The sequence below is a fragment of the Oxyura jamaicensis genome, chromosome 8 (assembly GCF_011077185.1).
Source record: "Oxyura jamaicensis isolate SHBP4307 breed ruddy duck chromosome 8, BPBGC_Ojam_1.0, whole genome shotgun sequence".
Taxonomy (NCBI): Eukaryota; Metazoa; Chordata; class Aves; order Anseriformes; family Anatidae; genus Oxyura; species Oxyura jamaicensis.
Window position 1 is genome coordinate 14,961,614 of NC_048900.1, and position 26,069 is coordinate 14,987,682.

Here is a 26,069-nt window from a genome sequence, read left to right on the forward strand (position 1 = left end):
GGAGAAGAGGAATCTCAGGGGCGACCTTATCTCACTCTATAGGTACCTTAAAGGAGGCTGTAGCAAGGTGGGGTTGGTCTATTCTCCCACGTGCCTGGTGACAGGACGAGGGGGAATGGGCTAAAGTTGCGCCAGGGGAGGTTTAGGTTGGATATTAGGAAGAACTTCTTTACTGAAAGGGTTGTTAGGCACTGGAATGGGCTGCCCAAGGAAGTGGTTGAGTCACCATCCCTGGAGGTCTTTAAAAGACGTTTAGATGCAGAGCTTAGGGATATGGCTTAGTGGAGGACTTGTTAGTGTTAGGTCAGAGGTTGGACTAGGTGATCTTGGAGTTCTCTTCCAACCTAGATGATTCTGTGAGATCAAAGTACATTTGTCTATTTCTTCATTATGTACTATGTAGCTCAATAAATATATAGCTTTCTGCACCTCTGAGCACAAAGAATACCTGAAGATTAAATGGTCCTTAACAAATAACATAAGCAGCAATTATCTCCCACATTCTTTTCTATTTATACGGTGAACTGACAAGTTTAGCACCAGGCAACTGAAAAGTACTCAATAAAACACATTTTTTTCAAGTTATACGTTTCGTTGTTTAAGGTACGCATTTAAAAAACTTTGATATCCCCATGAAAAATGTTTTCAGAAGTGCTGTACACAAAATCACTGCATCTTCATCAGGAAGTTGCATTCACAAAGCAGTCACTGGTTTCACCATTCACTGTACATTAAGTATGTCGATTCAAACAAAATAGTATGAGTAAAAACTTAAGGGTCAAACTATGCCAGTGAGCTATTAGTATCTTCAGATTGTCACCTAAATATCCTATTAAAAATAATACTAATCATAAAAAAAAAAAAAAGCAGGAGAGTCTGAAGTACTGGGTTCATGAAAGATACCTGTCACACAACTCGGACACCCAGCACTGCTGAATTCATGCCAGGTCTACATATTCTTCTGGCCTCATTCTTGCCAATTCTCCTTCTAAAGCTCTGGAGTGAGACTGGATCACAAATAATCAGCATGAAGAGTATCCATGAACAGAAAAGGGGAAAAAATCAGGGGAGGGAGGAAATCATGTGGGGACACAGTTACCATACACCCATTTCATGGGTATTGACAATTTAAGCACTTCCCATCCCGCCTTTCCATCTGAGCGCTGCTTCTCAGTTATGGCAATGTTGACAGTTTTTGAGATCAGAAGACTAATACAGGTTTCAAATACACACATACACACAAACTACATACATATATATACACATACCCATATAGACATATATTTGGGGGGAATGGGTGCGAGGGTTGCATCAGCTCCATCTCCCGGTCTTCTCTTCCTGTACAGACCCTCAAGCACTTGTGCCACTGCAAGTGATGAAGTGACACAGGATTGGGAACAGTAATTTGGGACAGCTAAGATGCCTAAGTCAGGACAGCTGCTGAAAGAAACTGGTGTGCAATTATTCCTTAAGAGCTGTTCTCCAGCAGTGCTGAACATCGAGCTTTATTTGATGAAAGAAAATAACGCTCTCCTTCAAGCTTACTTTTCTGTATCCAGTTGATTTAAAGCTCTGCCTACAATTCTTCTGAAAGGTGATTAAGAAAAGAATAGTAATGATAGAGTTACTCTTAGCAAGCCTCCAGCCAGCTGCCTGTCCTAGGGGCTCGCAAGCAGAAACCCTTAATTTCCTAACAGCAAGTTGGGTGCTACACGTCAGGGCTTCGCCCAGCAACTGACCACTCATGAGATGCCTTCAGAAATCTTTCACAGCAAGTTTCTTCTATTTTCCAACACTGGAGCAAGATGTCACAGCTGCAACTAGAGAAAATACTTCTCATTGCAATCTTTCAAATTATAGTGAACCTTTTTATTTCTCAAATAGCTGCGTTATAACACAAAACCAGATGAATTATTGTTTTCAACATTACTGCAATTAAAACACTGCTCCAGTTTTAACCAATTCCAAATTTCCATAGCAGACCACTCAATGCAAGCATCTGACTGAAAACCGAAGCTAGGCAAAGCATTGCTAACCACCCACCACCAAGAGGAAAAAAATAATAAAAAAAAACAAAAGCCTTACAGCCCTGTGCTTCATCCTCTGTAGCGAAGGACCCCTCAACTCACCGTAAAGCTAGGAGCTGTGTAGACAGACACCTTGCTGAAGCCTTCCTGCAACACAAGCAACAACTCGTGGAGTGCTGCCCACTTCCACCACCACCACCACCCACTCCCCCAGGCCGAGGCAAGCCCCACTGGCAGCATCCTCCCAGAGAACTTGAGGGGTGCTGGAGTCAGCCAAGACACTCAGCCCTAGTACTTGCTACTGGCTGTTTAGTTTCTTCTTAATGATAATCCCTCATGACTCCATCACTTTTAGCTTTCAGGCTCCTGGGTATAATTATATTAATGTTTAGAAAGCCCAAGAACTGCAGTGAGCAACTTTTGCCAGTTTCTTAACCAAAGAGAAAAGATGCCAAACCAACCCAGCAACCTCATGTTCCTTTAATACACTTTTTTTTTTTAATAGCTTTCAGCCTCATGACTTATTACTATTGACTTTAACATGCAACTTCAACTTCAGGAGACTGGAAGGGGTCAGTCTGCATACAGGCTTCCCTCCTGTCACTGGCCAACCAGACAAAACCCATGCAGACCATCCAGGCAAAGAACAAATCACTGCCAAGCAGCCTAGCGCAAAGGATTGCCGAAGGTCTGTCCTCAGCTCACTGCTGGACACAGTCACCACCCTCATCCATCTAATTCTCCAGCAGCTACCTCAGGGCAAGTGGCCAAAGCATGGATGAATCCTAGAGACCAAAGGTATAAGAGATTTTGCTAAAAATCTGCCTTAACAAGTTATTAATTATAATTACCTATTATTATTATTATCATCTATATAGCTATTATTATTTCTCATTCTTATAACATCTAGGAGCCTTATGTTGGTTTTTCTTTGATAAAGAAAAATAACAATGGTAAAAAAATGACACTATACATGCTTATATTCCTTGGAAAATGAAAGCCAGCTTGGGGATTTCCAGTGAAGAAAATCTACTATCTTTCATCTACTACAACCAGCACTAAATTCAGCCTATGGGTCTTGAGTGTCATTTTCTACAAGTTATTTACCAAATGCAATAACCAATAATAAAAATTAGATGCTAGTTTGCCTAGCACAATAACAAGCCCATTGTTAACTTCTCTAAGAACTACAGTAATAAAATAGGATATGCAGAATAGCCTCATTGTCTACAGAGGCAGTTAAAAATAAATGTTTGCTACAAATTCCCTGTTAATTGGCTGATGCACAAAACAGCCTTACAGCTTCTCCAGCCCCTAGCACGGGTGGCACCACATCACACTCATTATGGAACCACCCACAGAAGACCTATTTCCTCAGGCTGGAAATAAGAAAAAGAATGCCTGAATTAAGTAGGTCTCAAGGATGATTTTTGTTGAAAAACTTGAACATCCCCTCTGGTTCCACTGTTAGGGGAGAAGATTTTGTCTACTGCTGGCACACAAATACCAGGCAAGGAGACCAGAAACCTTGACGCTGTGTGGTTAAAATTCAAAGCAATGCCAGAGGCTGTTACCTGTCCCAAACATAAGGAGACTGGAACAAGGCAAGTTTTTTCATGCTGGGGACAACAGACCCTTCTGAGTGCGGGCACCTGCAGGGGATCCACCTTCCTCCCCCATCCCCTGGCAGCTCCAACAGCCCCCCAGGTCCCTCCTCACCAGGGCCAGCAGCCAGCATTTCTGATGCGACTCTGGCCATCTCCAGCCAGCTCTCAGTGGACAATTGCCCACACTACAGAACAGCCACAGCTGGCAACCCAGCTGGCAGCCCCTAGGAGAAGCCGAGGGACAGGAAGAGCCATGGGGATTACAGAGCCTCAGCCAGGTGGTCCTCCGCGTGCAGGCCTGCAGCCACCCAGGGACCCAATCCCATACACAACTGTTGCCCATGCTCATACACATCTCCTCCGTGCAGGAATTCTTTTTGGTTTTAGGCTTCTTAGCCTACTGCTGCCAAGAGTACACAAGTTTGTGATGATTCTTTTCTTGCCTAATAACAAATCGCCAGCAGACAAGAAGAAAATGCATTTGTTGACTCTATACAGCACGCAAGCATTGCCTGGCTGCTTTGCTTCCTTCAGCCCTACAGTAAGGGATAAACAGCTGATAAGAGCCGCAACCGCTGCTTCCTTACTGTGCGGCAGGGGAGCAGCAAGCATTTACTGAAGCTGGCCCACGCTTGTAGCTCCCAGGGAACATCTGAGAAGGTCATCAGATTACTTTCTGCTTTTGTTTATTTCCCCTTGTTAACAACAATCTGAACCGAGTAAAATTCAGTTCATAACGCTCTTTAAATTCTTTCTCCAGACTGAACTCCAGTTCAGTCCAGGTCTATTTCTGTCTCATTTCTGGGTCTGTGTATTTTGGCAATACTCCTTCAGCACTTGTAACAGTGCTGGATAAAGAGCTTATACTGAAGAATAAGGCAGGAATGAATGTAACTACAATTTTTACAGTCCTATTTTGTGATTAACAATCTTAACGTGTTGAAGTCAAATCAAACGGTCTTTAAAACTCAACTTTTAAATCTCAATTTACACTTGGCATTGGGTTACGGGGCTCACTTATTTGCTGCAGCATCCCACAAAGCTCTGCGTCGAGCTGCTGCCCACGCAGCTGCTGGCCAGGACCCACTGAGCTCCACCGCCAGCAGGCTCCGCAAACTTCCCCGATGGCTCTGTCTGTGCTCACCTCTGCTTCCCACCACATCCCCTGAACACATCCCAGGACAGTAGGGGTCCATAGGCTGGCTGGCAAAAAAGAAAGTCGTGGCTTATTTTTCCAGAGTCGATTAATTCAATTACAAGGTCTTAATTAAGAGCCAGTGCTGCTTGTATAATTTTATTCACCAATTAGTTTGCTCAAAGAGACTTGGAAGATCCTTGGAGAGTGCTACCTTACTCAAGACCAGGTCAGCTTTTTGATCAGACACACAACCAGAACCAAATGAACAACTGGCTCACGCTGTAACTGCAGCCACGTGGCTTTCATGAAGGATATGGGATAACTAACAACCTTAATGATTCTAAATGGTTAAAAAACTATAGATTAAAAAAATATCACAGATGTAACAGTGTCATATTTAAATGGCTCCATTGGGGTTTCTTTGCCCACAGAAGGTTAAGTGATGTGGGACAAAGCAGAACAGCACACGACTGACCTAAAACACATTCAGATGCCAGATACAATCCTTGAAAAGTTATTTAAATAATTTTGTTTTCTTGCACTCTTGGCAATTATCAGCAAGCCACACAATTAGCCAATCAGCCCTAAAGAGAAAAGATAATGAGACTATAACCACAGACCTAACTATACTTGCATAATTAAAACAGAACTAAATAAGTTTTCCTCAATTTTCATACCAAGCCACTGGTTTCTCAGAAGAACACACACACGGAAGATTTCTGACAGAACATTCTAGGAGAATGAGAACAAGGTTCCATGCCATGAGGCCTTGCACATGTGTATATGTGCATTCCTGTGCTATAAAATGTTTTATGGTGTATCCAGTTGCCATCTTTTGAAAATGGATATTTCCAAGCATAACAAAAATAAAGTACTCTGAGACCAGCTGCTAGGAAAGAAGTTGCTACACTCGGTACATGGCTCCTTGTATTCTGCATATGGACTTACTCTGTAGCAAAAGTCTTCTTTTATATATATATATATTCTATCAAAAAAGCATCTGTATTCAAGTCAATGACAAAGTTTTTCTTGATTTCAATTAGAACTGACCCAAGCTCCCAATAAGTCTTACATCAGATAATTAATTGCTAAAGGATTACCAATGTAAAACCATTAGAAACCCAAACTGTTTCCTTTCAGCCATTATAACTGTAAACTCAAATCCTCATACCTCATTCTAAGTAAATGTCCACTTCACAAAACTAATCCATCTGCAGCTGGCAGAACATGGAATTTTATGGCAAATAGCTGTCTGTATACACTGCTCCTTCACTCTGACAACACCCAGTTGTTAGCGATACCCCCAGGGCTCTAACGATGGTTCAGTGCTGCCTCAAATACAGCTGTGAACAAAGAAGCAACAAAGAAGCGACAATTTGCTTAAGTTAAAGCATCTATTTGAAGATGTTTGATAAGGGCCAGTAACTGGTGTATCCCATTAAAAGCAACTTTTTTGTCCTTTTTTAAATCTACTATTAAGATGGAAGATATTTTATTTCTATTTCTACTTTAGAGACACTCATTATCCCTGGCAAGGCTCTATTGCACAAGAAAGTGACGGGAAAAAGCTGCAGAAAACACCTGCAAAATTGCTCATTTGACATAGCCAATCTGTGCAAAAAAGGATTCTGAAACATTTTAGCTCTATTTTTGAAAATATGAGGTTTGGATTGAAGCGGTGATTTGAAAAGAAAGACATAGCAAGTTTTTGAAGGCCAGCTAAACCTCTCAAAACCCTTACTGGAGCACTGTTTATTTTGGTAGCTGACAAGTCAGATGGAAGCAGTTCTCTCTCATCCCTTCGCTTTTGCCCGTATGTATCATTTGCAGTTGTGTAATTTTCTAAAAAGCACCAACAAAAACAACTATAAGCAGCAGAAATCATTCGGAAGGAATAAACTTATTGCAGAATTACACAGAAGGAAGCCTGAGAAACTTTAACGGCCAGCACAAACCCAGGGAAGGATTTGCACAGCCAGGCTGTGGAGCTCCTGCAGGGCTGCCAGAACAGCTGGGTGGTGACAACGGCCCTACACAGCTCCTTCCTTTCTGAGTACAAACCGCCAAAGGTGCCTCGTGGTGTGGCTTCTGCTTCCTTCCACCACTCACACTTAGAGCAGCTGACCAGCCACATCCAAGCACTCACAATCCTCCTCGCTTTAGCTGCTGGGAGCCATTTCACAGCTGCGCAGAAAGTGGTGAAACTTCTGCCACCTCCATGGAAGAGCATTTATTTAATCCTTTTAATCTGGGGGAGGAATCAAAAAAGCAGAGCTTGTCCCCCAAGTAGCCATGCAATTAGTGTCTGAGGGTATTTGTTAAATAAATCCTGTTGTGCAGAAGTCTCCCATCCTGACCACAGAATCATAGAATATCTGAGTTAGAAGAAACCCACAAGGATCGTCAAGTCCAACTCATGGGTCCCCAAAGGACCACCCAAAAAGCAGACCCTGTGCCTGAATGTGTTGTCCAACTGCTCCTTGAACTCAGCAGCTTGGTGCCATGACCACTGCCTGAGAAGCCTGTCCCAGTGCCCCACCACCTCTCAGTAGTCTATCCCTACAGTCCTCTTTCAGGTCATGTATGTTTACTGATCATTTGGGAAAGAAAACCTGCAAATTCCCTGACCTTATGTACGTGCCATGGCACATAAACAATCTTCAACTGAAATCCAATTCTCTGCTGACAGTCATTTGGGCTATTGAATTGAAACCTCAGACAGTAAAACACTATCGTGTAACAGCATAATTTTAAAAATCTAATAAGGCTAGAAAAGAACCAAACCTGGAAGAGTCACGTGCATTTGTCAGAAAGCTCTTTCAGCTTCCTTCGCCAGCTGTGGAACACAGCAGTTTCATCACCAACTGCTCGGGCATGTGTGCAGTGCAAACTGCACTTGCAAGCCACCTCAGGGTGAGAAAGCCCCACTCAGCAGTCCCTATCCTGAAATTTGTTTTGTCACTTTCTTTTCCATCCTCCAGGCTCTACCTAAAGTCTTCTGGGCTTGAGCATCTTTTGAAGCAGATGATGCTGCCCTACCAAGCCAAAGGACACCACTGGCATCTCCATGGAGAAGGCATCCAGGGGTGCCCCAGCAGAGCAGGGGGTTGATGCCTGTAGGGGAGCTGTTGCCTGGCTTCGGGAGAAGAAAGAGGAAGATAGTGAGAATACATTTGCTCTCAATGCAGGTTTGAGTGCTCAACAGTTTTTAGGAAGCTGGAGACGAGAGGGAAGCATTTTTATTCAATTAAGTATTATCTGTGGATTATAAAATTCCACTGAGTTTTACCATGTTAAAAATGCAAGCACACTCCAAACTAATTGAAAAAGCAGATGTGGGGAAGGAGGGAGGAGGAAGATATGGGAACATTAACTTTTTTACCCCAAACAAAATAGTCTTTTTCCACTACACATAAGGATTACTTCAATGAGCTAAACAGGAATACTTCATGCAAAAACATTGCTTTCTGTTTTCTCATCTTTTATAATTTGTTCTAAATAATTCCACTATTTATGCTCAGGCTGCTGGCATCAGCTAAAACACAGAAATCAGCTCAGACTTCTCAGTTGCCTTGATCCTGGTATTTTCCAGTTCCATCTCCTGTCTGACATAGCCCAACAAGACCGGGAAGTATCCAGCACACTGCTGGAGAAACATAGAACTTGCGCGTGGAAGCAAAATGATAAATCACCAGTAATTAACAGTTACTCTTAGAGAGTTACTGAATTTTAAAACCAGAAGCATTTACCACACATTGTTTACAATAAATGGTTTGGTCTGTTTAACTGACACAGAGCACAAAGCTTTCTTCCTTTGCAAGAATTCAGATTTGGGGATGCCATCAAGCACCCTGCATAGGGCAACAAAAGCCAATCCTCTTCCAGACACAACACAACGCTGAGAAAGCCTCGCTTTGTGAGTGGGAGGGTGCTCTAATATACCCTCTGGCAATTCAGGCCGGGATACTTTAAGTAGGATCTGCTCCAATGCACGAGTCAGCCCAAGGGAAAGGCGGGTGCTGGCTTCCAAACCACAGCTGCCAAGTACCAGGACTGGGGGTGCCGCTGGCAAGTAGCAGAGTGCTCTCAGCGCAGCCTAGGATTTCTGTCACCCTCTGGAATTTTCTCATTCCAGCCATGAGGCTTACACCACCAAGGGCCTGAGAAATGGGAGCCAACATCTGGCTCACAGCACAGACCTTCCTAAGGAGAAAGCACAGCTATCCGAGTTGACGGCTGCACTACTGCTGCTCTGGGCTTCCCCCTTACACCTTATCTCCTGCCTCCAAAAGAAGGTTTGAAATCAGGTGAAAATGCAAAATCATGAGAAGAAAACACAGCTATGAATGGCACTCCCAAAGCAACCCAGAGGTTCCCCACACATTAACAGTCAGGCTTAAGTGCCTGACAAACTCTCTTTAAGTTACTGTCTACGTACAGAATTGAGGAGCTGTCTGTTTCTACGAACTGCCCACCCCTATGGCGATGGCGCAGACTGCAGCTACCTGGAATGCAGGAGAGATTCAGGTACAGGCATGAATATTGATTCAGGCTTTCCATAAAGCTCAGGTTCAGGTTTCTACAGTGTAAAATGCCACCCAAACAATTAAGATCGTATCATTCAAGTTCAATCACTAGCTCTACCAAAGATTCTCTTTGTAGCCTGAGGCAAACCCTTAGGGCCCCATTCAGGAAAACACTTAAGCATATGAAAAATTGCATCAAAATCAACAGAATATATCAAAAACCATTTGTATGTGTTTTGACACAGACTTAGCTCCTTTCTGCCCATGGTCTCCAAACCGTGAAAGAGGTGGTACTGCTTTTCTCCTGCTTTTTCTCCTATGCTTTACCACCATAGGAAGAACAGGATACTCTGGACAGGATTATACATGATCAAATGAAGGTCAAGACACTATAACAGTATCACAGAATCATGGAGGTTGGAAGAGACCTCCAAGATCACCTAGTCCAAGCTCTGACCTAACAAGTCCTCCACTAAACCATATCACTAAGCTCTACATCTAAATGTAGAGCAGTTTAGTTACAGTAGGAGCCTAACTGTAAAGCGATTCGTACCAGTGCTATGATCACATGGACCAAGACCCCAGTGGACCAGACAAGCTACATACACAGTGATAAAAACCACCCAAGCATCCAATCTTAATAGCAAACCCAACTTAACCAACAGAACAACCCTGATGAAGCTCTGATGTCTCTCACACATCCCAAGTTAAAACGCTCTGTCACAGAGCTCAGAGTACACTTCTACAGAGCTAACGTAATGTCAGGAAATAAAAACAAAACCAGGAACAATTTAATTCATCCTGTTCTCCAAAGTCACATCTAGCATTTGCTAAGCTCTTCCAGAGGCATTATGGTGCTGATTAAGAGGAATGCCTTCAGGCACAACCTTTTGCAGAACTTCAGAGTTAACGATGCCTTTGAAATGTCACAGAGGCATACGGTTCTTTCTCAATGACAACATTGAAGGGCAGCCTATAATTTAAAACACTGCACTTCTAATTGACAAAATTGAATCAAGTAGGAAAAGCAGGATGAATGCAGATCCTATCTCAAGTACAATGAAACTTCAAACAGGGCTGAAAAAATAAGAAACAGCTGAGCTAATAAAAAGCAGACCCTGGGTAAATAATCTTTCAGCAAGTACATTTTACCTACATTGTTGCATTTGGAATTTGGGAAAGGAGGAGGAGACAGCAAGGGCTAAAGAGGAGGTTAGAAAGGCTATTTGGGAAATATGCAGTATTTAGGAAGATAGGAAAGCAGACAAGCCAAGCCAGACTCTGACCTCAGCTATACTGGTGTAAATCCAGACAAATATCATTTCCTGTAAGGCAACTACTCTGCATTTACTCCACGGTAACTGAGATCAAAACCTGCTCAATGAGAAAGAGGATCAAAGTGGAAAAACTGGCTTTTATATCTAGACAATGGGACATTTCACTGCCAATAACTAAGGGACTGTTTTAAGGCTGTGCAGCTACAGCACAAAAGGTGAGATGCACTTGAGACACCACACATTTTGGCTGTGGACATTTGTGATGTTGGACTTCAAGTGCATAAAACCTTTCAATCTCTGAACAAGTTTTATACAAATAAGAGAGTTAACTCAAAATGCACTTCACTTACTTAGGGCTTCATATTTTGTTTCATCTCAAATCATACCCATCACAAAACAAGACCCATCCCCATGAAGGAAGCATGCAACAGGGTCTCCTAAGACGCCTCCCTCGTGCCCTTCCCACGTCTACCCTGCGAGAATTTCTGTGCTCCCGGTTAAAACCGGGGCACGCACCCACATCGGTGGCTATGCTGAAGCCCAAGGGGCTGGAGCGACCCACTTCAAAGTGCCACCGTAAGACAAGGGCAGAGCTGGAGGCCAAAGAGGAGCAGCCCTACTGCTGGCCCCCTTCCCTGGGAGGTGCAGCATCCACACGCAGCTACCACACTCTTCCCAGGGAATTGCTCCTTCCACAATAAAATTGCTTAGTGCTTTAAAATGCAATAGAGCTAGCATTTGCTGTTGTCACCTTCGTACACCATGGTAGCAGAACAATACTCAAGTGTTACAGCAGCAAGGCCGCCTTCCCTTTCCACACCCCGATGCAGGCTCTTGGGCAGCATGTGGTGAGGTCGGGAGGCAGCGCTCCCGCACAAGCACCGGAGGCTGCAGGCCTCATGCAGGCTGCAGCAGCGCTGTCGGCACCTTGCCCCACGCAACCTCCCCCAGCCGCCTGCCTCGGCCTCTGCCGCTGCCTTCCGGGGCCGAGCAATGCTCCTGGGGCTCCAACTCAGGCAAGTGTCAGCACAGCGACGCTGGAGATCTCCGATGTAAACCACGCTGCCGCTGTCTTGGTGCCTTACGGGCCAAGTAACACACAGAATGAAACCAAAGTGATGAAGTGCAGAGCCATTTGCCCAACCAGCCCTCACACGCTTGCCTGAAGCCATGCGCACACCCAGCCCGCTCACCTACTTAGAGCCTACAGAGCTAGCTGGGACACCAGTTAAAAAGTCACAGCCTCCTTGAGGGTTTAGTTACAATGTAAGTTAGTATGGGGACATAGGAGAACTCGGAGTATTCCAAGCTGTTCTAAGGCACCTCGTTTTTCTTGCACAACTTTCTCCTCTTTTTCTGTTCCTCAATAAATTGTAAGTGGAAAAGCTTAGTTCAGTGAACTACACCAAGACCTCACTAACTAAACAAAAGGCTCTGTCCTTTGGAAAACAGACTCGGACATACCATTGTGCAGCTTAAGAGAACTCAGGAAATGTTTCAGTGATATTCAGCATCCCTAGAGACACTTAACTTCAGCTCATGAAAATGCACTGGTGTCCACAGCATGAAAATTACAATGGCTTCCTGCTTACACCCCCCTAGGCCATGAATGTAATTTAAACAAGATGGCAGGGATCCAGCAGTAACCTGTGGTTGCAGATTAGAGCTGCTATCCCAAGCAAACACAGGAGGCATTTGGCTAAGGCTGCAGCTACCCAAGACATTCCTTCATTTTCACTTAATTACGCAAACCCGCCCCCACTCCCGGCACTTCAGCAGGGATTTTCCAGGCTGAAAACGTGGGGTCCCATTCTGCTCTCAGCTACACCTAATTGCATACCAGTGAGGTTGCAGGAGAGCTCTAGTGACTGCAATTTCTCCTCTAATTATAAAGCTGATGCTGAGGATTTGGCTCTACTGTGCATCAGGCTGCATGAAGTTGTCTTTCAAAGCTGGCTTTGTACTTTGCACTCCTGTGGCTGGAGCAACAGCAGAGGCAGGAAGTGTTACAGCTCCCATGAAAACACTGAAGTGCAGAAGTACAGAGTGAAAGCCCAGTCCCTCTCCATTTCAACCCTGCAGCAGACACGGCATCGTAAGGGGGCACCTGGCTGCCCCAAGAGCCATCGCACGCTCTAAGGAATGGCTTTAAATCCTCTCCGCCCAGCGCTTGCACACCCATGATTTCTTTGGGAGTCCCACTGTATTGCACTCACACCCTGAACACATTTGTGCTTGATCCATCGTACCTGGTATCACGCATGAACTTCGGTACTGCTGGAGCATATGGTGCCACTGGAAGCCTCCATTCCACAGCAGGCTGCTGAGAGCTTAATGGGAATGCATTACTGACAGTAACTTCAGCACTTTCAATTCTCTTTCATTGTGTGCGATGTATGCAGCTTATTGGCTTGGTGTCTGGGAACATGTCATATTCAAATATGCAAATATTTTACCAGTAATGTGTTGCAGACTGAACTCTGCGGTTCAGTATATTTTAGGAAGATGGCTACAACTCGCGTAGAGCTGGAAAACTGCACACTGTCTCTGCAAAGAGGAGAGCTAAGGATGCCAAAGAAAACCAACACGGAAGAATACATGGGACACAGAACAGTAAGTTAACATCTCCTCAGAACCACACACAGCCTGGTGACATTTGTAATACACATTACCAAAGTCCATCGTAGCCCCCATCTGTGGCCAATCCCCACGGATAGCATCAGTCTCAGAGCTGCCAGTTACCCCATCAGCTTGCACAGAGAGGGGCTCTGGTCAACACCCAGGGTTCAAACCGTGCTGACAACCTGTGTGAAGGGCAAACAAGGTGCACTGATGAGCCACATCCTCCGGCATCAGTTGTCCCCGCTACCCTTGGCAGAGTAGACTCGCAGGAGCCCCTAGGCTTGTGCTGGAGGCCCCTCGCTAGAGCTGAGTATCACTCGGCTTTACCTTGAAATGCCCAACCAGAAGAGGATCTTCACAGGGATGGGGTGGTGGTAGCACCCCATCAGTAGAAAAAAAAATATATTTGAAAAATGACTAATAGTCACTGAGATACTGGCAGTCCTTCAGCACCTTCCCACAGCCATACCCCGCTCCAAGAGGCATGAGGGTGCCTCAGAGCAGCACTAGGGAGGACACTGCAGAGGGGTGTAACCCATTCCCCGTGGGAGCTGGGCTCACCTGGGTACTCCACGTGCTACGGCAGGGCAATGCCAGGACAGAACAAGCCCGAGGGACAATGAGCTGGACAGCCAGCCCCAGAGCAGGAGGAAGGCAGCAAGCAGAAAGCCTCTCACTTGACTTCATTGCTCCTCAATTCAGGGCTTCAGCTGAACTAACTTTTGCACCCTCTGCAGTCAGTGAAAGCAAATGAGACCTGTGCGCTGGGTGGCTTCATGCACCCTGACATAATGCGATCCCATTCGAGTGCTTCAGGAGCATGGAGTCACTGCACCTCTCCTTCGGAAAAACACGCTGAAGCTTGGCACAAATCGGCAGTCACCAGAGAACAAGTTGCACATGGCCTTTGAGAGGCAACAAGAGAAGTTCAACAATAGACCACAAGGGGATATGCGTGATCTAAACCCCTCTGACCCCACTTCAAAGTACAACGAGGCAAACTGACCCTATACAACACGCAAACCTTGGGCCTCGAGTCTGACCCACAGCAACAGCATAACGTGGATTCGCAGTAGGCAGAGCTGAAGGAGCTCACAAATCAGGTTTAAAAGCAATGCACCTGACACAGGAAAACCTAACCACTGGTTGTACTGCACAAACTGAATTATGTTCTGCAATGTAATTGAGGGATAAAACCCATCCACCCTGCCAGTAGTAAAGGAAGCGTATGAAGCAGCCAGCCCAGAGCACATTTTGTTAAAGCCATCCTGTTTCTTCTAACAAAACTGTTGTTTATCAAAGCATGGCAAGGCAATCAAGTAGCACCATCAGTCTCTTTCAACACAGAAATTGTTTTGCCATTTGCAAACTCAAAAACATATGTTCCCAATTTTTTCTCCACTGTATGCATCTCCTTCAAACCAAAGTCCACAGAATATGCCAGAAATCAAAGCATTGATTAGAAAATATACACTAACTGGCATCTGAGGGCTTTCACCATCTGAAGGGTTCCTTCTGGCATTCCTTAGGCCACATTCAAAATCCATTAACTAAAGAACCTGCTCCTTTTCCAGGAATCCAGCTTATCCAGACCCTCACAGACTGAGCTGAATCCACTCTAGCAAGAATTCCAAGCAGCCTCCAACACACACACGCACAGTGTCAAGCACGAGCCAGGACACTGCAGAAGCTCACACCTCAAGTCAACACAGCACCCTACAAGCAGCTCCGAGGCTGCTAAGGAGCGGGCACGGCAGGACAAAGCCACAGCACGTGGCTCTGACCCAACAAAAATTTGCTCTGCTCACAACTGGTTCGGAGACGTTCAGGCACAGCCTGTCCCAGCAGGCTGGATCCTGCCCCATCGCCCTGTGCTTCTCCTCCTGCAGCTAGCCCAGCTTTGTGGCACCAGGCAGGGCATTCAGGGGGGCATGGGGTTGTGATCCAAAAGCAGTTTGTATTGCTGGATGGTAAAGAAGCACACAGAGCATGGAGTGCCTGAGCAGCCTCTCAGGTGTTTTCTTTTTCCTTCTCCTCCTAGACAGCCACTGCCACGAACAGGATTGGCTTGGCTTCCATGTGAGACCTCACGTGGAAACACAGTGCTGCAGCTCTGGAGAAATGAAGTCAAAGTGGAGGAAGAAGGAGCAGGAGAACAGACTGGCAAGCCGGACAGCTATGAAATCAGCTCTTGTATAGCAGGGACTGTCGGTCCCTGTTTTACAAACGCCTTCCTCAGCTGCCTCAGGCAGGCAGAGAAGACTGCTTCAACAGATGCTCCTTCCACCCTGCCTTTTAAAGGAATTGTACCATAGCTGCTGCCTGGGTCATTCATAGAATCACAAAACAGTTTGGGTTGGAAGGGACCTTAAGGATCACCTGGTTCCAACCCCCCTGCTGTGGCGGTTGCCCACTACATCAGGCTGCCCAGGGCCACATCCAGCCTGGCCTCAAACACCTCCAGGGATGGGGGCATCCATGGCTTCTGTGGGCAGCCTGTGACAGTGCCTCACCATTCTTTGAGCGAAAAATTTCCTAACATCTCATCTAAATCTCCTCTCTTTTAGATTAAAGCCCCCCTTGTCCTATCGCTCAGGACAGGGTGAAATGCTGTGCCAGCCACTTGTTACCTGGGGCAAGGGTTTGCTGTTCTTTACCCGCACCATCTCAACTGCTCTCTGGCCTGGTCAGTACTGCGTAATGCCCACCTCAAGATCAACCAGGAAAGAGTGAGGAATCACAGGGCAGCCGCCTCAAGCAGGTAGGCAGGGGTAAGTCTTTCTGTGCAAACAGCAGCAGCCTAAACATTGACCATAGCTTCACAGTGTCACTCAGACATGTGCTGCTCCCTGGGTTTGTGTTTTGCAACACATGCCTACACGTCTCCACTGATGTCAGTGAGAACAGCAACAAGTGGCTTCTGAACAGGCTCTGCCTGCTGCGGGTGACTGAGACAATCTTGGCAGCAGCCTCCTGCTCCACCCAACAGGCAGGACCCTCCAGAAGAGCCCTTCTTTTGCCGTTGGCTGCTCTTTGGCAAGCGTCGGGGTTGTAAGTGACAGAAAGAAAAGCCCACTAGAACTGGAAGAGAATGAGTCTTCAAGCGCATGCAGGGATAGCAGTGAGGGTAAAGGTTTTAAGACAAACAATAAAAAGCTTTCACAACAAAAATCACTGTATTCAGGAGTGAATTTTAAAGGTTGCACACAGAACGGTTGAGCTGTAATGGCACTTACAGTGATATCTGCGTGAGAAACAGGAATGTATGAGGTATTTGTCTGGAGTAAGTGTCCTCTACATAAATTCAGGAAGCTACAGAGAACAGGCACGCACTACTAAACAGCAAGGCTCATTTGCACAACTACATCAGTCATAATTATTGGGACAGAATAACACTGGGATGTGTTACTAATGAGATACAGAGCTTTTCACTTATTGCCACCACTTGGAGCTGGGGATAGCAAAGCAAAACAGAACAAGTAACTTCTGTGCAAGTTCAGTATGCAACAATTTCAGATGCAACATGAAAAATAATTCATAAAGCAAAGCAGAAGAGAATGAAATCCTTTATATCTTTCAGCAAAAATAGAGATAAAAATCCCATCCCTTCCAAAAAAAAAGATTCAAAAACTGAGGGTAAAACTTGCTGATGTGCATACACAGACTTAAGGTGGTAGAAAAACAGAATTTAAAATGATGTTCTTATCAGTCTTTGGATGATGGCACTGTATTTCAGCTGTCTTAGATTCAGGAGCTTCTGGTACTGGCAGTCTACATAATTAGCTACTTTTAGAGGGACCCAGATAAATCCCTCCAGAAGATGAAGAAAACATCCGTACAGTTACATACAAATGATTTTATAGATAGCACAGCAATTCCATCAAGGACAACAATCAGGTTTCAAAACAGCCGTTTCACACATGCTCAGGATGGTTACCACAAAAGGCTCAGATAAAAAATATCGATCAGGAGGTACCTCCAGCTTCTTCCCTCCCAAGTGGGAGGGGTTCACTGCCACATGGCGCTGCCACTGTCATTCCTGGGATGACAGCAACAACAAAACGCTCAGGAGGTGTAACAACAATAAAGAGACAGCATTAGAGCCTTTGGGAAACAGAGTATTTCCTGCTGGAATTGCCAATGGTGAAATGAGAGGCAACAGTAACTCTGAAGCAGTTCCAGCACAGAAGGACAGGTTAACAATTATTATGCCCCGTTCTGGTTGTTGTTTTTCGGACATGCCAAGACAGCCCTGAACAGCTGGACATTTACATTGTGTCTCCTAAAACAGGAAGGAGAAAAAAAATCAAACCTTGGAAGCACAAACATTATTTCTGTCATTATATATTTAAGCAGGTCCAAAATAAACCAAATTCCCAAAAAATTTACACAACCTTGATTTTTTTTTTCAGGTAGGATTTCCAGAAGTTTGAGTGAAGAGCACTGCTCTGAAAGATCAGTCTGGCACCTCCAACCTGCTGCACTGCAAAGCACCGACAGCCTCCCTGCTCAAAGTGTGAGGCCAGACCTGCCAACTGGCCCACTTCGGGGATTCCAGGAACCCAATGAAACCCACCCAGCTCTCAAAATAAAAAGAGGACTGGAACTGAGTGGAGAGAATCCTTTTCTTTGTCTCTGACCTTCTTCTTACCAAACAGAGCTGAGGCATTGTCTTCGTGTCCTATAAAACCTACAGGGTTTTGCCAAGTACCCAGTGAGAATTCACAAAGTGTTTGCCCACAGGAGCCTCATTGGTAAGTGATTTATTCCTCCTGGCCAATCCAATAATTGGCCTAGTTTGAACTGTAGACAGCCTTCACTCAGTTTTACTGCTGATCAAGGTGAGGAGAACCAGTGAGTGGGGAGAGGAAGACAAGCAGAACTACTCCATGCCCTCAGCTCCCCACAGGCAGATTCCCATTCCCCTCACTGTGCAGCCTGGGGAACACAGCCAATGGACAGGGGTCTAGGACGCATGCAGCCAGCAGCACCCCACCAAGCCTCTCTCCTTGAGCAAGGACACCATGAAACACTGCTAACACGGCTCCTTATCCCTTGCCTCCATTGCCCCTTATCCCATCACTGCATGCTCAGCAGATACCAGCACCGCCAACACCCAGCCAAGCCAAATGGCACCCACCGAAACATGAAGGCAGTTTTTACAGCGCCGCTGACCCCCACCAGGCCCAGGGATGCGCACAGTGCCACCAGACCCAGCCCTGCTGCAGGACCACCAGAGCTAGCATACCCACGCCCCAGCACAAGCACCACGTTCCAGTTAGATGTGGTCTCCCTGCTCTGCAAACTACTGCCATACAGTTTCTCCACAGCATTGCTTGCCTACATCCAAAGGAATTGTAGAATCATAGGATAAGTTCAGTTGGAAAAGACCTGTAAGATCAAGTCCAACCGTTAACCTAGCACTGCCAAGGCTACCACTAAACCATGTCCCCAGGCACCAAGCTACATGTTTCTTGAGGAACTCCATGGATGGTGGTGACTCAACCACTTCCATGGGCAGCCTGTGCCAATGCCTCACAATCCCCTCTGTAAAGACGTTTTTCCTCATATCCAACTTAAACCTCCTCTAGCACAACTTGAGGTCATTTCCTCTTGTCCTACTGCTTGCTGCTTGGGAGAGGAGACCAACCTCCACCTTGCTACAGCCTCCTTTCGGGTGGTTGTGGGGAGCGATGAGGCCTTCCATGAGCCTCCTCCTCTCCAGGCTAAACATCCCCAGTTCCCTCAGCCATTCCTCACAAGATTTGTTCTCCAGGCCCTTCACCAGCTTTGTAGCCCTTCTCTGGACATGTTCCAGAGCCTCAATGTCCTTCTTTTAGTGAGGGGCCCAAAACTGAACACACATTCAAGGTACAGCCTCACCAGAGACAAGTACAGAGGGACAATCACTTCCCTGGTCCTGCTGGCTGCACTGTTCCTGATCCAAGCCAGGATGCCGTTGGTTTTCTTGGCCACCTGAGCACACCACCCGCTCATATTCAGCCAGCTACCAACCAATATCCCCAGGTCCCTTTCTGACAGGCAGCTTTCCAGCCACTCTTCCCCCAGCCTGTAGCACTGCTTGGGGTTGTTGTGCCCCAGATGCTGGACTCGGCACTTGGCCTTGTTGAACCTCATAGAGTTGGCCTCGGCCCATCGGTCCAGCCTGTCCAGACCCCTCTGCAGAGCCCTCTTACCATCGAGCAGCTCAACATTCATGCCTAACTTGGTGTCACCTGCAAACTTACTGAGGGTGCACTCAATCCCCTCATCCAGATCATCGATAAAGATATTGAAGAGAACTGGCCCTAGCACTGAGAGCCCTGGAGGACACCACTAGTGACCGGCCTCCAGCCGGATTTAATTCCATTCACCACAGAGGGAACCCCACAGATGACCTCTTCCTTCTTCAGGTTTTTCCAGATTGACAAATCAACTTTTCCTGAATAGGAGAAGGTTTTCTACAACTGATTTCTATACATTCGGGCTTTGCTTGAAAATGTTAACGGCCACCCATCAACCCCAAGGCTGACACAAGGGGCAGAAGAGTGCCCAAGGGCGAGGGCTGGGCGGCTGGTGAGACTCTCAAAAGCTTGCTGCAGGAGGTCCACGGGGCTGGAGGACACTGCTTGCCCCAAGACTTGGAGCTGCGCCATGCTGGCTGAGGCCAGACAGGTCGCAGGGAAGGCACACGAGCAGCTCCAGCTGGGCAGGGGCAGAGGCTACAGCCAGAATAGTTTGCTTTCCATCACTCACATGCATCTTCCTCAGGGCAGAAGGAAAGCCATGAAGGAAAGCCTGCACTCCTCTGTTTTCACCCACAGCCTCTCATCTCCCTCTGTTGCCCATGTGGCCTAACAGCCATACTTTTTGTATCATTATGAAATATTTTAATACCTCTAATGGCCTGGTTTTAATGTTTTCTTTTTCTCCTCTGGGGGAAAAAAAAAATATTTCTTCTTCTTTATAACGTCTAAAAAAAACCATCAAATGTACAAAAATGAAAGCTCTCAGGACCTCCCTATGGCCTTCTGAACTTCTCCCAAGTTAGGACGTGGTCTAGCAACCTAACCTTTTTTACAGCAACGGCACTGTAAGTCTGCTAAATAAAGGAGACTACAGGTTATGAAGTTAAACACAGTTATGAGCCCTTACTCCATTTTAGTCAGAGCTTTGCTCTCAGAAAAGCAAAGTGGGACCAAGGAGGAGAGATAAATAAATAAATAAATAAAGTTTTTTTTTTTTTACTCCTCCTGTACATTTATTGTGTGGCCCTAAGTTGATAACTTAAGTTCAATACTGTTCCAATCTGAACAAAGCAGTATGAAGGTTTTCCTGTTTGTCACATAGGCAATACATTGCCTGTCCTATTTGTAAGAAGGGCTAAGAGATGCTCATGTCAGACATCTGTAGACATTAGGAGTATTAAGTGGCATTAACATCATCCTGTGCACTTAGAAGCCCAGAGTCTACATAACCGCACAGCTACACTACTGCAAGAACGGTTCAATTCCCTGAAAGGAAGTTGTGGGGAGCTGGGGATCAGCCTCTTCTCAAAGATAGCTACAGAACAGGAGGGAATGGCCTCAAGTTGTGCTAGGGGAGGATTAGATTGGAACTTAAGAGAAATTTCTTCTCAGAAGGAGTAGTCAGACATTGGGATGTGTTGCCCAGGGAGCTGTTGGAGTCACTGTCCCTGGGGGTGTTTAAGGAAAGGTTGGACGTGGTGCTTAGGGACATGGTTTAGTGGGTGATATTGGTGGTAGGGAGATGGTTGGACCAGATGATCTTGAAGGTCTTTTCCAACCTTAATGATTCTGTGATTCTATTAAATATTGCTGCGTGCATGCTCCTATGCACAAGCTCAGGCACAACAAACTCTGGCAGCTTAGTCCAGGTCTCCAAAAACCTTATATTCAGGATACAACTCAAACAAGACCTTTCTTCAAGATGAAGGGGACAAGTGAAGAGTCAGAGTTTTCCTGTATATTTCTAAAAAAAAAAAAAAAAGTATATAAATTCTGGCTAGCCCATTAGAACAACAACATTTATAGAAGTGGGTTACTTCAAAACTTAATGATATCACATAACATTATGTATATAAAAAAATGTGTAAAGCAACCCTATTCTCTTCATTATACTTGTAATTAAAATAAACTGCTGGAGTTTGGTCTTTAAGATAGTCATTCACACTAGAAGAATGCTTGATTGAATCATGCAGAGTCAAAGTTATTACTGGGATAATTCCATTAGCTTTACAGAAAAATGCTAGGGATGAATGTGTCCTCTTGGGCTTGTTTTCCATTCCAAAATTCCTTAATGGCATAAAGAAAAAACAGAAAAGCTGGCCACAGATGTTAAATAGAGATGTTCCGAGCCCAGTTCTGTTTCCACAGGATACAATGGGAGTTAGTTAGGAGGAGATCAGGACCCACAACACGCAACTACAAAAGCATTCAGTGATCTTAAGCCTTAGCTTCAATACAGTATTTTCCTGTGCCAACTCTCTTTGATTTGGGAGATATTTTTTCATTTTTTCCCATTGAATACAAGTCTGGCAAGAGATTTCTTTGTCAAGAGCCCTTTTCACTACCTACAAAACTTCTGTGATAGTGTTTAAGAATTGAAAAACCACAACAGAAAAATGTCTATGATCTGCTGGCATTGCACATTCTGACACACTCAAGGCAACCAAAACCAAAAGGCTTTTCCAAAATGGAGATCTCAGCATACCACCAGATGGCTCAGTGGCATCAGCACGTGAAACCCATTACAAGTCTTTTCTGTAGGATGTAATTCTGCACTGTGCCAAAAACCTCAGGTTCACTTCAACAAAATAAACTTGTCAGTTATTACTGCTTTACCAGGACACCACAGTGCTAGCAAAGTACCACAGCAGTGGTCATGACACTACATTTAAATCTACCATCAAAGGCCACCACAGTGCAATGGCACATCACTATGCAGCATCAATACGCAGCATTTTAGTAACAACACAATATCCTGCTATATCTTACTGCATAACTCAAATTATTTGTAATCCAGATGTACATTGTGCAATGTCAAATACTCTTTCCGGACAGATTAATGCATGGTTTTGATGAATCCTCTTCTCTTTTCACCAGAAATCTGTCTGTCCTGAGGCTGGTCTGAAAGCACTTGAGCTGTGCCTGCAGCCAGCAGCAACCAAGCAGGTCTGCAGAGAGACTGCCCCGGCCCTGAACAGGGCACGGGGTGCAACATCAATGATGAGACCAATGGAGTTATGTTTGTAATTACCCATCAGCTAACAGCATGTCTGGATCAGGATAGCCTTGTACAAACCAGAAGCTCCATGGAGCTGAGGTTCAGCTGCACGTTGTGCTCCTCCTAGAGCCCCATTCGCTTCTGGGCCACGCTACCTCACAGAAACATCAAGAAAGCTTGTCTGTGGGACAGCTGTGTACAAAGCTTTTTTCTGAAGAAGCAAAAAGAAATCATCCAGTTGTGCAAATAAGCAGACAACTTGGGGGAAAATAAAAGAAATCCCATGCTCATCAGTTTAGGTGAGCTGCCATCAGACTGAACGACACTAGGTAAGTGAATTGGACACCGAAATACAAGCCAAGCAACTTCAGTTTTAATTTTTTATTTGATATATTTTTTTAAAGATTTTTCTGAAAATTTACTTCCTCTAGGTTCACAGAAGGTGTTAAGGAGCTGGTCGCAACACTATTTCCTTCATTTTATTTTTAAGAATCTAGATTTGGTCATCAGTAGATGCAAGATACCAGATTAGCAGCAGCTACGTCCATAAAGTTCAAGACACCAGCCTGTGGTGTGTCCTACTAACGCTAAGAAAGACATACAGAAATAATTTTCAGAAGTCAAGACAAAGTAAAGTTTAAACTTAAGCACCCTTCAAACCACATTAAGACCTAACAAGCCACCCATGACAGTGAGAAGCATGCCCCCCTGGCTGCGTGAGGAAGCTGGGCTTCCCTAACAGGAGACAGCAACACAGATCGCTGACAAGAACTGTCCTTCTCTCCGCTCAGCTCCCTGCGGACCAAAGTTTCAGCTGCTCTGCTGGATGCAACCTGCCGAGGAAAGGGATCTCCTGGGGAAAGAGAGCAAACGGAGCAGGAGAACAAGGAGCCTGCGAGGGGAAGAGACGTGAAGCAAGGAGAGGAAGCGGCAGCAAGGGATGCAGGGAGCAAGGCCGTGGTGGCACAGGAAAGCGTGGTTACAGGGCTCTGGCTGTAACAGACACAAAGACCCAGAGAGACAGTGGAAGCAGGGGGATCAGGGATGAAAGGAATTAAATGGAGAAACCAGCCAAAGAGAAGACCAAATGAGGAAACAAACACATGTGGCATGAAGGGGGTGGGGGGGGGTGGGGGAAAGTGACTGTAACAAGGGATTTGAAGCTGACCTGTGATGAGAGCTAAGCACTGGAAGTATCAGTGACACCAAGGCTGCAAGTTTTTTTCTACACAAATGCACAAGAGTTGAGAATAAAGGACCACGCAAATAGGCTCACAAACTAAAATCACATCACACAAGGCCATCTTCTGGCTCTCAGGGTTGGTGCAGATATCCAAGCCCTGATATCCAGATATCCAAAGTGGGTTAGCAACCCTCATAATGAACCACTTCAGTGAGCAGAAAGGGAAGATGTAAAGAGTAAATGTAGAGTGATAAAATGTAGATGTAAAGATGTAAAATCATGGAGAGAAAAGGAAAAAAAAAAAACACCACGGTGGTCTTCTGCCCCATCCCAGGGAGAAAGAGCTCCAGGGAGAACCGCTAGCTTGGATTTCCAGCGGGGCAGAAAAGAGTTCTGGGTGCGACTGCCACAAATCCTCTCCCCTCTTGCTCGCATCTGTGGCATGGCATGCTTTATGTTCCACACAGCTTTGTCTCATAAAAAAACAAAAACACAAGAGAAAAAGATGTGACATCAAAGGTGAAAATAGTGAGATACATAAATGGATGTTTTTCTGATACAACAAAGACAGGCTCTTCATTAAAAGAGAGAGAACCTATGCAAGCTTATGGGTAACAAAACAGGAAAAAATGAAAGTTTTTCCCTAGTTTTCCAAGCAATTCGATTAAGATACTGGTAACAACGGCAAACAAATGCTTTGCAGGCAGAAGCGTCCGTGGCTGGGGAGAAACAAGAGGGGTGCCTGGTTTTGATGACATTCCTGCAAAAAAACAAACCCTTAAGCACCGACCTCGGGAATATCCTGCAGAATCCCATAGAAACTAGCACCAGAAAAGCTACTTTCAAGGGCCTTTACGCCCCATCCTTCTCCGATTTATTTTCCTAAGAAAAAGCAGGCGTTTGCGGCGCCGGGTAGCGCAGGCATCACCAGGCTGGGGCATCCCGTTCTGGTTTCAGGGCTGTGACAAGGAGGGAGGCAGACGGCCGGGGAGAAGGACGGCAACGGGAAACAGCTGCGGCAGGGAGACAAAGGTGGGCCCGCGGGCGCCGAGCGAGAGACGAGGGGCAGGGGGCCCGCAGGGGGCCCGCAGGGGGCGCCCGGCCGCGTCCCGGGGGCGGCTGAGAGGAGCCCCCCGGCGGCCGCCCCGCTGCCGGCTCCCCGCTCTGGGGCGCCGCGTCCCTCCCCCAGCGGGGCCCGGGGCGAGCCCTCACCTGGGTCGTGGAAGGGCACCAGGGCGAAGTTGTACAGCGGCCTCTTGGGTCGCTTCAGCGACGTCTCCAGGATCTTCGACGCCCCTTCGATGACTTGCACCAAGTCGTCGTACATGGAGCCGGTGACATCGAACACGAAGGTCAGGGTGGAGGCTCCCTCGGGAACCGCCTCGGCGCCGGGCTCGGGCTTAGCGCGGGGGCAGAGGGCGAGCAGCAGCAGCAGGAGGGAGCCCGGCCCCGCCGCCCGCGCCCCGCCGAGAGCCATGTTCCGCCGCCCGCCCGGCTCCCCTCAGCGCGGAGCGCAGGAAACGCCGCGGCTTTTGTCTGCGCGCCGCCGCGGTCCCGCTCCGCCTTTCTTATCGGGCAGGGCCGGGGCCGGGGCTGGGGCTGGGGCCGGGACCGGGGCAGCGCCGCCCCGAGGGAGAAGGCAGAGCCCCGGCCATGCCGCGGGCTGCGGGAGCTGCCGCGCCGCAGGGAGCCCCGGCGGCGGCGCCGCCCGGCCCCGCCTCCCTCAGCCCAGGGCCCCCGCTCGGGGCGACCGCCGGCGGCCGAGGCTGAGGGGCCGGGGCCGCGCCGGCACCTGTCGGGGAGCGGAGGGGAGCCCCGGGGCGCTGAGCACCTCGGGCCGCTCCTCCTGCGCCGCCGCCTCTCGCCTCCACAAGCGCTACCTGAAAGGTGCAGGCCGGAGCCCCGGTCCCTCCCAGACCGAATCTTCCCCTGCTCCTGTGAGGTGCTGCTGAGGGGGGACAGAGAAGCTGCAGGCACCGTTTGCCCGCAGCCCGGAGAGCAGGCGGCAAGGGAAAGCAAGCGGGCGGCGCGGTGCTTCCCGCCTGCTCTGCAGCCCACAGGCAGCATACTCGATTCAAGGGCAGGTTTTTCAGAGATACTTAGATGCATCCCAGCAGACGCATAAATACGTCTTGAAAATCCCATCCTAAGTGCCTTGAATACCTCTTGAAAATCTGATCCAACCCAGTGCCTCCAGAAAGCGGAGCGGAACGGGGTCCTGGCCTTACCACCCACCGGTGGAGGCCATCGCGCTCCCAGGTGAGCTGCATCACCTGGCTGTAGTTGCCAAGCGGGAGGAAAATTGCATCCTTGGTTTTTGGTGGGATGAGGCAAGCGGGTTCTGGTCAGCCGCATTTGATGCAGCTGGGAAGGTTGGGCGATGCAGCAGAATCTGCCTCATTAGCAGAATCTGCCTCTACAGATCTTGAAATTGGTGATAAAA

At 46.8% G+C, this 26,069-nt stretch overlaps 1 protein-coding gene across 3 annotated transcripts in view; it reads right to left on the reverse strand.

The window, feature by feature from the left end:
• Positions 1-25,603, reverse strand: part of HMCN1 (hemicentin 1) — a 192,255-nt gene extending 166,652 nt beyond the window's left edge. For all 3 annotated transcript variants that reach the window (XM_035333229.1, XM_035333227.1, XM_035333230.1), the window contains exon 1: positions 24,839-25,603. In XM_035333229.1, the coding sequence (XP_035189120.1) occupies positions 24,839-25,103 (265 nt within the window). In that variant the 5' untranslated portion in view covers positions 25,104-25,603. The remainder of the gene's footprint in view (positions 1-24,838) is intronic.
• Positions 25,604-26,069: the final 466 nt, after the last annotated feature.